The sequence below is a fragment of the Chroicocephalus ridibundus genome, chromosome 5 (assembly GCF_963924245.1).
Source record: "Chroicocephalus ridibundus chromosome 5, bChrRid1.1, whole genome shotgun sequence".
Lineage (NCBI taxonomy): Eukaryota > Metazoa > Chordata > Aves > Charadriiformes > Laridae > Chroicocephalus > Chroicocephalus ridibundus.
The window spans coordinates 77,405,479-77,418,582 of NC_086288.1; the positions used below are offsets into that span (position 1 = coordinate 77,405,479).

General features: G+C 37.5%; 1 protein-coding gene across 2 annotated transcripts; it reads right to left on the reverse strand.

Annotated features, from left to right (window-relative positions):
* Window positions 1-255: 255 nt before the first annotated feature.
* Window positions 256-13,075, reverse strand: CFAP96 (cilia and flagella associated protein 96). Of its 2 annotated transcripts, none has more exons than XM_063336393.1 (8): window positions 12,947-13,075; window positions 9,862-10,046; window positions 8,605-8,824; window positions 5,607-5,744; window positions 5,440-5,515; window positions 4,383-4,562; window positions 2,235-2,407; window positions 256-420 (listed from the first exon to the last, which is right to left on the reverse strand). In XM_063336393.1, the coding sequence occupies exons 2-8, from the start codon at window positions 9,956-9,958 to the stop codon at window positions 372-374; spliced, it is 933 nt and encodes a 310-aa protein (XP_063192463.1). In that variant the 5' UTR covers window positions 9,959-10,046; window positions 12,947-13,075; the 3' UTR covers window positions 256-371. The 2 variants fall into 2 exon arrangements, with proteins under 2 accessions (XP_063192463.1, XP_063192464.1); XM_063336394.1 differs by having other exon boundaries at window positions 12,841-12,963.
* Between the last annotated feature and the right edge of the window lie 29 nt (window positions 13,076-13,104).

Genomic DNA, 13,104 nt, shown 5'->3' on the forward strand with positions numbered 1-13,104 from the left:
CAACACTTGACACTGGTCATTTTGAAAAGGTCAGCAAAACTAAAAATTATATATTTCTAAGACAGTTCAGCAATATATAGTCAATTTGCAACCCAAATTACTCATTAGAAAGTATGTTTTCTAAAGGTATACTGCAAAATCCCAGTTCAGCAATAAGATGAAAATTTATATAAAAATACAACCTTAGACTTAATAAATAAATGCTCTTAAATTATTCATTATTACTTTATATTTAGAAATAGAAGATTGCATTCTCAATAATTAAACACATTGGATTGCCCTATATACTCGAATCCCACTTTTCACATTTTATTTGCTTTGTTAACAGTTTACAGAGTCTTAAAATGTACCCTTCATTTCACCTTTTGTACCTAATAAGTCGTCAGCTGTGCAGTCTTGTAGTTCTTTACATTTAATGATCTGAAATGTAAATGAACAGACACTTATTAGATTTTTGTAGAATAACACTGTACAAATTACAAGTGTTTTTGTAACAATGAAAAACTGTGGTACACTCAGTCCTATAATCAGATTTAATGACTTCAGTTCTCATGAAGTCAAATTTATTTCAACAGAGCTCTGCATGAGAGCAAGAATCTTCACTAGCAAATCCAATTATAGGATTATGGTCCAATATCAGAAGATAAGCTTTTTATTGGAAAGTACATAAAGAACCATAATTCAGTGGGGAAGCAGATCATTTCAAAAATGTCTTACCACATTTCTTAAAATCTATGAGCTATGAGCTTCATACTTATAATAAATTCAGTTCACATTCTATTAAACCTAGGAACAAGGAACCAAAAATAAATACATTCTTTAAAATTCTTAGGAGGGAAACAGTGGTGGAGAATTTGAAATACTAGTTTTAATTTCTCTCTTTGGAATTTCTGTTGGGTATGTGAAATTTTTCTCTTTACAAGTATTTTTAACGAGTCCATCATAACTGTATCTGTAAGCGCATAGTGATACTTCACAATCAGTCCCCCCCTCTCAGTTTTGAAACCTGCTTCACATACAGTTCTGGGGTTTTTTCCAATAAAAACATTTCATTTGGGAACATGAATTTTTATTCTGTTGATGACGCAATAATACAATTATAACGATAAGTTTACTCAGACCAATATACCATTCTTCTTGCCTTTTACTTGCTTAAAAACACGAGTGCATGCATGGAAGGTTGTACTTTCTTACATCAGTAGTTACCACGCTCTTTGGTATACCAAAAAGCTACTTTCAATTCTTTCTTACTTTCCATTAGTAAGGAAAAGCAATGTGGAGTAACATGTAGCTTCTGGTTCTGCCTTGACAGTGTAAATAAAAACTTCAAACTATCCCTGCAACTTAAAAAGTGGTTATGCAAATGCTGACACATGGTGAAATAACATAAATAGAACAGCAATGGGTGAATAAGTGAGGTGTCTTTCTTAGAATTCCCATACAATATGTAAAAGACCAATCACAAATATGAAGCAGGTTCCTCTAAGGCAGTTTTTCAAATTTTAATCAAGTATTTCTAAAATATTTCATGTTACTTATGGAGTATGCAAAATAATATGCCTAGCTGTTCTACATGCAGTCTTAGAAGTCTGTATTTGAAAATGATTTCTCTGAATAACTCTAAAGAACACAGTCCTGATTTGCTGCTTGAGTTACAACAGAGCCAACACCAGAAAAAAATTGTTTAAATATAAGGGTTATAGCTTAGTAAGACAAAAAAAATAAAGAAGTATGTGCTTATCTATCTATATACATGCACTGTGTGCTATAAATCTCGTCTGACGTTGCACAGTGACATGTTTGCAGTTAGGAATCCAACTTGAGTGACATTGTTTCAAAAGCTTCACAAGCTTAAATCGCCTAATATTCTGTTTGCCAGCAGAGGGAGCCAATCTTATTCCATAAACATGAGGGAAAACAAAAACAGATTTTGCTTTCAACGGGAACATTCTTGGTCTTTTTAAATTTATCAAGTCAGAAAAGAATAAAAAATAATAATTTTCCAGTGAAATCTGTATAGCATGATTTTGAAGGTCTCTATGATACTTATAGCCTTATAAAGTAAGCTGAATTTACAGAGTAGGAATAAATTTTGAAAGCCAAGTTCTTCATGCATTTCTTATCCTTTCATTAATAATTTGTTCCTGATGTATTCAATTATGTTAGACAGTAATAAACAGCTGCGCTAATGACTTTTGGTAGTCAGCATATGAGCTCAAATTAAAGGAGCTTACCTTGTGACATTTAAAGTTATTATGCTTGTAACAGGTCTGCTTTTTGGTCCAGCAGGAGGATGAAAAATCTGTCGTCCTTTAGTAGTTGCAACAGCCGCAGATTTTTTAATTACATACGGGTCAGCGGAATGGCTTGGGTAAGGATCAAATGTGCCTCCTTTCATGCCCCCTGACTGGAAAAAAAAAACTTTTCAAAGTGCCAATCTATAATATAATTGAGTTATTTAAAATATTTTTCATGAAAAAGCAAGTTAGAATACTGAATAGCAGACTGCATCATATTATATATAAATATATATATATTCCTTAAATTTGCAATGGAAACTTCAAGGAAAATTTTAGTCATTATTTTGATGAATCCTTATTTTAAATGTTCTTCCATAAGTCTGGATTTTCAGGAAAGGATCTTAAAAATGTAACAGAAAAATTAAAAACATAACTCAATAAAATGAGCTATGTTGTGGCCAAAAAAAAAAGAGAATTCCTATGTCACTATTAGTTTACTAGTACACCTCCAAGTCCAGTACTTGTGTACGGATTGTTACAGACAGCAGGGCTTGGTCATTATTATCAATATGCTTCCGACATACAGGACTGAACACCACGTTGGCTTTTCCTGAAACATTATGTCCACTAGTGCTACAACAGTGGCAAATTTTCATTAAAAAACATGCAGAGACCTGATTAATTCCTTGCAATCCCCTTGTACAGCTAAACCCCCCAGTCTGCTGAGGCTGCATGCCTGAAACGTGCGGCAGTAAGCAATTCAATCAACAATAAAGCAATTTTTCCCCTAAGAATTTACATGGCAGAGAGGGAAAGTGTGCAGTAGCTTGGGAAGCAGCATAATTTCAATATATGGGGAAAGCATATATGGTGTGAAGGATGGGGAGCCTGGAGCAGGATCACCAGCACTGTCAGCCAGACGAGGTGCCGAGTTTCTAGCAGGTAACTTTTCTGAACGGATTTCCCTTCTGAGAGATCTCAGCTGCCTCATCTATGAGGCCAAACACCCAACACAATTATTCGTGTGTAAGCATTTTTGCCGTCTCTTTTTGAATAGCTATATTCTCCTTGCTATCATCATCTTCCCCAGATGAATCTACGTCAGTCAAATAAGTCAGGGGCGAAGTACATAATAGTAGGAAAACAGTGGTTAGCAGAGCACAGGATTAAATGACAGACAATGGAACTCCAAAATGAAGAGCCAAAAAGTGATAGATTAAGGGGTGTTACTGTATTAGGCCTCTGGAGTTATTTAAGAGATTTATGCATCTTAAACCCATTTCAAAGTGAAATTAAGGTTAAGCCTAAATTGAATGGCATAAGTTTAGTATCTCATCTCAAAAAAAAAAAAAAAAATCAAGATGGAATGCTTTATGGAATGGAAAAATATCCATTTTGATTTTAAGAAATAACGACACTAAGCAACCAGAACTAATGAACTATATTCCTATATATCTTTCATACTAGCTTTATTTCTTATGCCCTCTAAGCCCTTCCACGTATATTTTTTTCCATCCTTTGCCTCTTTTTCTCCTAATTACTGAATAGCTGGCAAATTCTAAAACGGATTCCAATTTTGTGTCTGCTGATGGACAAGCAAGAGATAACTCCTGAGTTTATTCCACAGCCTTTTCCTGAGCAGAGGGACTAACCTGAGTTTTTCTGCTCCTTCCAGCCATCCATTCCCATGACACTTCTACGAATTACCTTTTACATGTCTATATAGGCTGAGAGTAATTAGCAGGTTCAAAAATGACATGAGTGACTGACAGAAATATAGGAAAGCATTTCATTTTGCTGCAGTAATCTAGTCTTACTGTCATTTATTGCATAACCTTCTGCTTTGTATCTTTTTGTGGTGTATACAGTTAATTAACTGTATGTTAAGAGCACTATGCAGATTTTAAACAGAAACACTTTTTAGGTTACTTGAAGCTCGTTAGTGGTTGTTGGGTCAAACAAGATTTCATTGCTTTGGAAATGGAAAACAAAATAAATGGAATAATATCTTTTGTAAGAAAAATAAGAAATGAATAGCAAAACTAAACGTTTACTTCTATCTTCTGTACTGTAAGCGAAGCTTTTAACAAGAAATATCTGAACATTTATCTTTTGTCTTTCGTAGCTATAAGACAAACTAACCTTTTTAGCAGGAGAACTTGGTTTGAAAGGTGATGCAATTGGCTTCTCTGCAAGTGGTGTCTTCACAGGTGGCAAAGGTTTGTCATTAAAATAGGGATTCGTGTCAAAATACGCCTGGGGATATAGATTTAACTTGAAAGGCCCTCCTTTAAGCAACCGTTTATGTTCCTCTTGAGCTTTCTGTAAAAAAAATACTTTGAAAGAAACAATCTTGAGGATTTTTACTGTATGTTATTCTAAGAGAAAAATGGAAAGCATTAAATTTAGTCTTGGAGAACGTTCACTCTAAGTTTAGTTGCTCTTGTTTGATGATCGAGGTATTTTATATACCCACCATGTATAATGGAAGATAGATTCACTGGCCAGGAAGCACAACAATCACTATGAAAGTATGCTAGGAAAATGTCAGGAAAAGCGCTGTGCATTTAAGATGTGTATAACAGTATTGTGAACCTGTATCTTGGGCACACATCCATATCTACATGCTTGACTCTGAATTTGTCTCAACTGCAGGTAGCTGAATTTTTTCTTCTACTCTTGTTCTTACCCTAGACCAAAAAATGTCCTCCTGCTGCCATCTTGCTCTACATATGATGAAAATATACAGGCTAACAAAAAAACAGTGCAAGCAAATTTACAAGTTTTCTTAGGTCTATGAACTTATATGAAAAAAGTAACAGGATTTTTTAATATAGCATCTAGGATAATGAAGTACCATTCTCCTGACAAAAACATAGAAGTATTAGTGTTCTTGCTGTTAGCATTGTTTGGTCATTATTGCATTGTAGCTTAAGGTCTCCAAATAAAAAACTAAGGTCAAATCCTGAATGGTAGCGCTTGTGCGGGATACTGCCAGATGTCTCAAAGAAAAAACAATAACCAAACAATACCTAAATCTTTTTTACATAGGATGAGCATTAATTTGTTTTCTTCCTCCTCTTTGTAGATAAATATTAGTGATTTCAAGCTAAAGGAAACACCACAGGGAACAAAAAGGTCATGTAAATTGTAATAAATAATCATAACACTAATATATAATAAAGACAAATATTTTTACCTTTGCATTTATTCTTTCTACTTCATACCCATCAGATTCATGCGGATATTGTTCGCCTATGGTAAGGTTTGCATAACTGTAAAAACAAAATTAAGTACTCAGGTGTTCAAAACTCAAGAAACATTTAATAAAATACTCAACAACAAGAAGCATTATTGTGAAGTTACCCATATCCAGTTCCTTTCTTTCCTGGATTAGTATAAAAATTCTTTCCAGGAGGAACGTATCTTTCTCTGGCTTTCAGTTGTGGACTGAAGTATGCATACGAACCTCCTATGGTTCCATAATAGCTGCCGAGTCCACATCTAAAAATAGCAAATTAACACATTAATTAATGTTTTGTAAATATTCAAGGCTTTCCATATCCAGTGTGCTAAAACCACAGCAAGTAGAAAATCCAAACAATAATACATTTCAAGAGTTAAACATAAAACCAGATCAGATCCATTGTGCATGGATCTACTACTACAGCAATTCCACACACAGTGTTATGGACAAAAAAGAAACAAGATGGCGGCGGAGGTGAAGTTTTAAGGTATTTTAATAATATAAATATGCTTAATAGAGATTATTTTGCCCCAAGGTAAAGTAACACTGGTAAGGCAGATTCACAAGCAGAGACCCAGAGGAATAGGTTAAACAGGCTTGATGACAAGAGGACAGTCTTTCCCACAAGTTTTCAGAGAACAGTAAGTTAGTGTTGGTAGGATAATGGAGGGGCAGGCAATGTGGGGTGCCTGCCTGAAAGATTTTTTTTCTGGGAGATGGTAGGACTAGTTAACTTTCTGTCTTGTCACAGAAGGGAAGTAAAAGGAAGCACAGCTCATTTAGGAGAATTACCTCTGCCTACAAAGCTGTAGGAATTCACAAAGACTGTTTTTTTAAAGACCAACTTGAAAACCAGTATTTGCTGACAAGGGTAGGACATGCTCTAAAAGTACATCATCATAGGGCCACTAAAGGAGAAAAGGACTGAGAGAAACTAGTGAAACAGCTGAACGGCAATTTGGTCCACAAAGCTGCAGCTACTGTGGTCAAAAATAAAACCCAACCAACCAACCCTCTGTCCTTGCAGCCCAAAAACCCAAAACAGAACAGGAAAAAATAAACACGGGCAACTGTATGAGATCTGTCAACTACCCCAGATAGCCAAGGTAATCTCCTTTGCCTGTACTGTGCAATTATAGTGGGGAAAGAGTACAGCGTCTTAATGACTTCCTGCTTAAAAGGGTCATTAATGAATAGTGGCAGGATTAGGATGCAAAGATAACATTTGTCATCTTTGCACAGAATGCCAACCTGCCTTATTATTACCCTCCATTTATTCAGGGACTTCATAAACCCGTATATAGAAAAAAATGGGCAAACTGACAATGCACAGACAACCTTTATCTTGGTGTTTCCTAGCTCTTCAGTGCTTTATTTCATATTCTTTAAATGTCACTTCTGTGAGTAGGCTTTTTATATGCCAGTAACAAAATGACAAGAGAACAGACATATGAAGAAAACAAAGGTCCAGGCTTCAGTCCCATCTTCAATATGACATCTTCATAACCTTTCCATTTCCAGCCAATAACAAATGCGGCTCCATTGTAAAGGCAAGATTCCCAAGAGCTGCTTATCATTCAGGCAGCCAAGAACAGCAACGCAGTGAACAGCAACAGAGCTCTGCACTAGTTCTGTAGTTATGATGGGAGTCAGTTTTGGATATAAGAAACATATAATCGCTCTCCATAATTGCTTCAGGATTCCATTAAAAGGCAACCTAACCACATTCCCAGTCTCTGCTTTGCACTACTCTGCCAGTAGGGAGTTAGGGGAGGATAAAGACAAAAAAGAAACTCTACTAAAATTCATGTCTAGAAGAATTTAAAAGTCTTGCAACAAGAGTGAGAGCAGAAGCTGCTGCTCCCACAGCCAACAAGTGCATTTATGGAGGCTGTACATGTAAGAGAGTGCATTAACAGGTCTTTGTTGTAAGCAGGACTCCCACTGTTGGACTCACTCAGAAAGTAAGTGAACTGGACTCTCATTGACTGACACGGATTTGAAATCAGTGCCTAGGTGTTCCTAACAGTTAAACCCTTATAAATAATTTGTTTGCTATAAAGTCAAGTTGTAGTTGAAAGAAAGTTTTGAACGCGGGCTCACACATTGTCCCGTCAGAAATAGCACATGTATATCCAAAAGAAAGCGTACACACCATGTCTCACATTCCTATTGAAAGCTAAGATGTTCCTGTAACATACAGCAGAACATAGCTAATCCTTGCATCCTAAAATATATATACATATTATATGTATATATATATATGCACTTGGATACATATAATAAACTCTCCAAACTTTCTAAAAACAAAGCTGCAGAAAGATATGACTAAATAGAACCATGGAACCGTAAACACTAGGCCCTGTACACAGATTGAATCCTCCTGTCTCTTATTGCAGCAACAACAAAACAAGATTGTATGGTTAATAATATAATAATGATAAATAAGTAACCAGTCTCTATCTGTTTTTTACATGTGATTAGTAATAGTTATATGACACCAATTGCATTGGTGTCACTTTCTCATGCAATTAATGTTGTGCAAATAGCAAAGATGCATTTATTTTAATATTCTGCATATATTCCTCAGCTCTGTAACACATTCTGATCATCCTAAAAGATAATTATCCTAAAAGATAATGGATAGGGATTTGCTGAAAGGAAAATGTTGCACTTGAATAATGGCCCCTTTTCCTACTGCTTATGCAATATAGATGTCATTTCTATTTTGGGAGGCTCAGAAATGGGAGAAGATATTGTATCTGACAAGTTCCAAGAGATTTCCTCCTAAATTAAAATGAAACATTCATTTGTTAATTAGCCACACCCTTTTCCCATAGCCATCTTCATCTTAATCAAAAATAAAAAGCTAAAGTTTAAGAAAACTGTTTACAGCAAAAAACAGTAGTTAAGAGGAAGCATCAGGACATGATTTCTACCTGTGTTCAGCCTTCCCTGTGTTGTTGCTCAAAATTCTTTCCTCAGTACTAACACCACATTGTATGAAAAAACAATATTGTACTCCCATTACAGGTTTTATAAGAAATAATCTGTGAAAACCATCTTTAGCGTACAGAAAAGAAAAAAGGTCAATTAAAACATTGTCACAACACTTACGGCAATTTGTCTCCATTACTTGGGAGGAAAGCTTTGCCCAAATTTTTCTTTGATTCTGCCAATCTATAGCGTCTCCTTAGCTGAACAGGGTTTGAGTAGGCTTCACCATCGAAAATCCTCACAAACTGGGGCTCAAAATAACCTGCCTGCAGAGCTGACAATGTTTTGGTCCCCCCAGGTAACATCTGTCTGTTCTTGCTTGCAGCTTCATTAAAAGCGCCTTTAAAAAAGTAAGCACTGTAAATAACTGCTCAGCGTTAGTGCTGCTCTTAGCCTACATAAAAAACCTAAGGTCTGGATCAGGGCGGCTCAAAGAATGTACTACAGAGCATTTAATTTGTAAACGGTGCATGTAAACAGTTGTGTCTGCAAGACAATGCTATGAGAAGGTATTTGCAGCACCTAGTTTTAGTTTTCTAACTCCTGCACTTGCTTTACAGGCAACGGAGGAAAACTGATTACTCTAGAGCTGGAGCTGATGCCTGTTTATATACTACGAGTAAGACTTTAGAGGACATCTCTCTCTCCTACTGACTACAGGCCAGGTAGAAGAGCTTACGTGCCTCCAGCTGGGTTTTGAATCCCCAGCAGCTCAGTGTGGTAGAGGTATGTCAGCTGGGGGGACATGATCATCGCTGACACCACACCACGGCAGAAATGCCTGTGCTGGGATGCCATGATGATTTCGTGTTATCACTTCAAAGCAGCTACTGAGGGTTAACCTCAGTACCCTTCCTAATTACAAAAATTACCTTTCTCAGTGAGCATTCCCATTAAACAACAAGAAAAAGAAAATATTCTTTAACAAACCAGGATGGGGAATCTCACACATGTGATTCAGATCAGAACAGAAAAGAAATTGCAATGCTAATTTAAAAATAATGACAATGTAATTGTCAAAAACAGAACAGCTGCTGAAAAAGCACACAAAAACTATTGTTTTTCACAAAAGCAGGAAAATACTGGTAACTTGCAGATAATTAATATTAAAAAGAAATGTATACACTAAAAGGTTTTATCAATCTATTCTGCATACATATTTTTCAGTTTTGCTGGATTTTTCCTTTCTTCAATGTATTTGTTCCAACATAATCAAGCGTTTCTCTTAATAATACAGACCTGAGCAAAAATATGCATGGAAAAGCAGTTCACGCTAACAAAAAAAAATAACACATTAGAAAAAAGTGATTCTGAAAGTAGACGGATACTAGAGGTGGTCCCTATCACTAAAAAGTGATTAAAATTAAATGCACTTACACATATAACGTGGTACATATTTATCTCCTATGGTAATATAACCCATTTCACTGAAGAGGCCGATCCTCTCCATATCACTTTTCCCTTCGGCAGGCATGGCTGATCTGTGTGACAGGGCACTGCACTAAGAGGGTTGAACTATCCTTGCTTATTTGTGACTGTGAAAGTCTATAAGCAGTCCACACCTGTAAAGAAAAAGTTTATTTAAGTCAAATGCAAGGAGTTTTGGTTAAAAGTATTAGCAATAAATGTAACATGAAGAAAGTAACCTACGATATGATTGACAGCTTTGGTGCTCATAGGACAAACGGATTATGTGGGATTTAGACACCTTTATATCTCCTCTGATAAAAGAATTCTAAACATGAGCGGAGAGAGAAAATCAAATGTATTTGTAATACAACTGGTACAACTCTTACTGAATTTACGTAGTTTGGGTCAAATTTTATAACCAGTATCTTCAAAGTACCAAGATAAGAGGTTTTGGTGGCATTAACAGCTAGTAATAAAGCTCGCCAAGCAGCCTCCTTCTTCCTGTGGGTTGTCTCTAGCAATGGTTTTCAGTCACTTTCTAATAATGGTATAGAAGGTCAGTGTATAGACAAATTTGGGGTAACACATAAAAGTGGAATTTTATAAACCCTCTAACTAATCCAAGACCTGGTCATGGTAAATATCTCCAACTTCTTGGTTTTAATGCAAATGATTTACAGTAACTGTTAGTTTTTCTTCATCATTACCCTCATTGGAGCCTGCCAAAACTAAGGAAAATATCTAGTCAACATTCAAGGGCTTGAATAGAGAGCAGGCTTAGCACTAGGATTCCCAAGGATCTGATTCCCAGAGAGGAAGATGACAATATATGGTAAGTTCACCAGGAATGGAAATTAAGGTAGAAGAAATTGGTTAATACATTAGGAAAGTTATTTATTGAAAGTCATGAAATACAAGAATTACCAAAAAAATCAAGGATATGCAAACAAATAGCTGAAGGATCTGTGTCCATACAGCTCAAAAGAGAGCAGGAAAGTTACAGCATTAGGGTGGAATACAGATTAAAGACAATGGGCATCAAGTCTCATGTTGGTATTAACTATGGGGGCAAAGGCAAGATGGAAAATAGGAATAAAAGTAACTCAGGCAGCAGAAAACTCTGAGAGATTAATATCACACATTAGCTGTATCTGGCATTTGTGTGCAGAGCAGAAAGGTGGCAGCAGCACAGCAGTGGAAATCTATATAATAATATAGATTTTATATATATTGTATTATAAAAAATAATATGCTGGAACACTGTACGATGGAAGGGCTAGCCCCATTGTGCTTACGGTCAGCACACAGGAAACGTGCAGAAGTTTTGAAGCAATTTATTTTGCAACGTGTGGAGTTTCACACTGTAAAATGCACCACCGCTTCATCAGATAAACTCAGGATTGTTCTTTGATTATTGGTAGATCTAGATGTCAGGTAAGGCACCACTGGGCCGGCGACAACAACTAGCACTGAAAGATGACAGAAAACTGACCCTTGGAAACAAACTTATGGTTTTGCTGTTATGAAGCGAGTTGGTGTTATTGACGAGGAGGATAGGAATAAATTATCAAAAACAAATAGACATGGAATTTAGTTATACAGTGTAAAGATCATTGAATGAGGAATTAATGGTAAGGATTTTTGGACCTCAGCAGTTCGACACAACCAAGATGTAATGAGGGGGATGGGCCTGGCCTTGAAGTCGCAGCATTGCGAAGCAGTGGGAGGTCAAGCACAATTCTGGAGTGTCTCCCAAGGAATGTGTAGGAAAGGTGAGGAAATACCAGTATTTTGCCACAGAGCACTGATACCACATCAACTAGGTTAAGTACAGTTCTGGTTAGTTGCCCAAGCTAAAGAAGGCTGTGGTGGTGCAGACCCACTGAGCCATATTGCGATGTCAGGACCAGCCAAAATTGTGTTCTCGTCTTGGTGGCAGGGCTGGGACGATCTGGCACTTCTTTATCTTCGTGGCAAGTGCAGTGAGCTGGGACAATCACGTACTTTCTTGTCATGGTTACAGGAGCAGCGAGTCGGGACGACCAGGCACCCCCTAACCATACCTGAACCTCCTGCTGCATGGATTGCGGCCCCGTCTGGAAGGCACCAGAATTACCTGACAAAAACTGTGGCCAAAATGGAGAAATACTGACCAAAGTCCCTCATCTTCCAATCCTACACACAGCCATCCCAAGTGGGACCCTTTGAGTTCCCCGGGATCGCAGCAGGCCGTGACCCAGCACCTCCCCCTGAGCGGGGACGTCTCTCGGGGCAGATTTCGTGAGGATTTCAAAGAGATTTTGCAGGAATATTAAAGTGTAGATTTTGTGAGGATTTTCAAAGGTAGATTTCACGAGGATTTCAAAGATTAGATTTTGTGAGGATATTAAAGTGTAGGTTTTGTGAGGTAAATTCAAAAGGTAGATGTCGTGAGGATTTCAAAGATTAGATTTCGTGAGGATATAAAAGTGTAGATTTTGTGAGGTAAATTCGAAGGGTAGATTTCAGGAGGATTTCAGAGACTGCCCACAGACAGACGCCGACAAAGGAAAAGAGTAATTCATTACTATTGTATTTCTCGAGGTTTCAAAGATCATTTTGTACCAATAATTTACTACTTTTTTGCAAAAAGAGAAAGATTTTAATTACATAGGGTAACCTCTATACTTCTGTGTGTGTGATTTGATTTAGGAAACTCTGCTGTAAGCCTCGTGTTTGTGTGTGTGATTTAGGAAAACTCGTGTGGTAAATCTTGTGGTTTATGTGGGTGTGCGATTTGATTTAGGAAACTCGTCTCAGGTGAACCTTGCCATTTTTGATAACGGAGTCGCGCCGTGTTGGTTCTAGCAAATCTTGTTAAATCACTTTGATAACCGGCTGATGATTAAGCATTGTTAAAAACCATCCAACCTAACCCTTTGTTAGTAAATCTGAAACCGCCGTTACCTCAGAGATGTGCAGAAAACCTAAATCAACACTCGCGACAAAGGCTCCCCCCGCGCCGCACCCCACCACAGGCACGACCGGCCGGTGAATATGAGGGAACCGGTACCTCACTGGCCTCAGACCACCGCCGAGAGGAGCGAGAGGCGACCAGCCGGCGGCGACCCCCGCGGCCGATCGCCCTCGCTTGGTGCACGGTTGCCCGGGAGGCGGGAAAGTCCAACAGGCTGACTCTCGCCTATCCCTCCCCCCCCTCTCCCACGCATT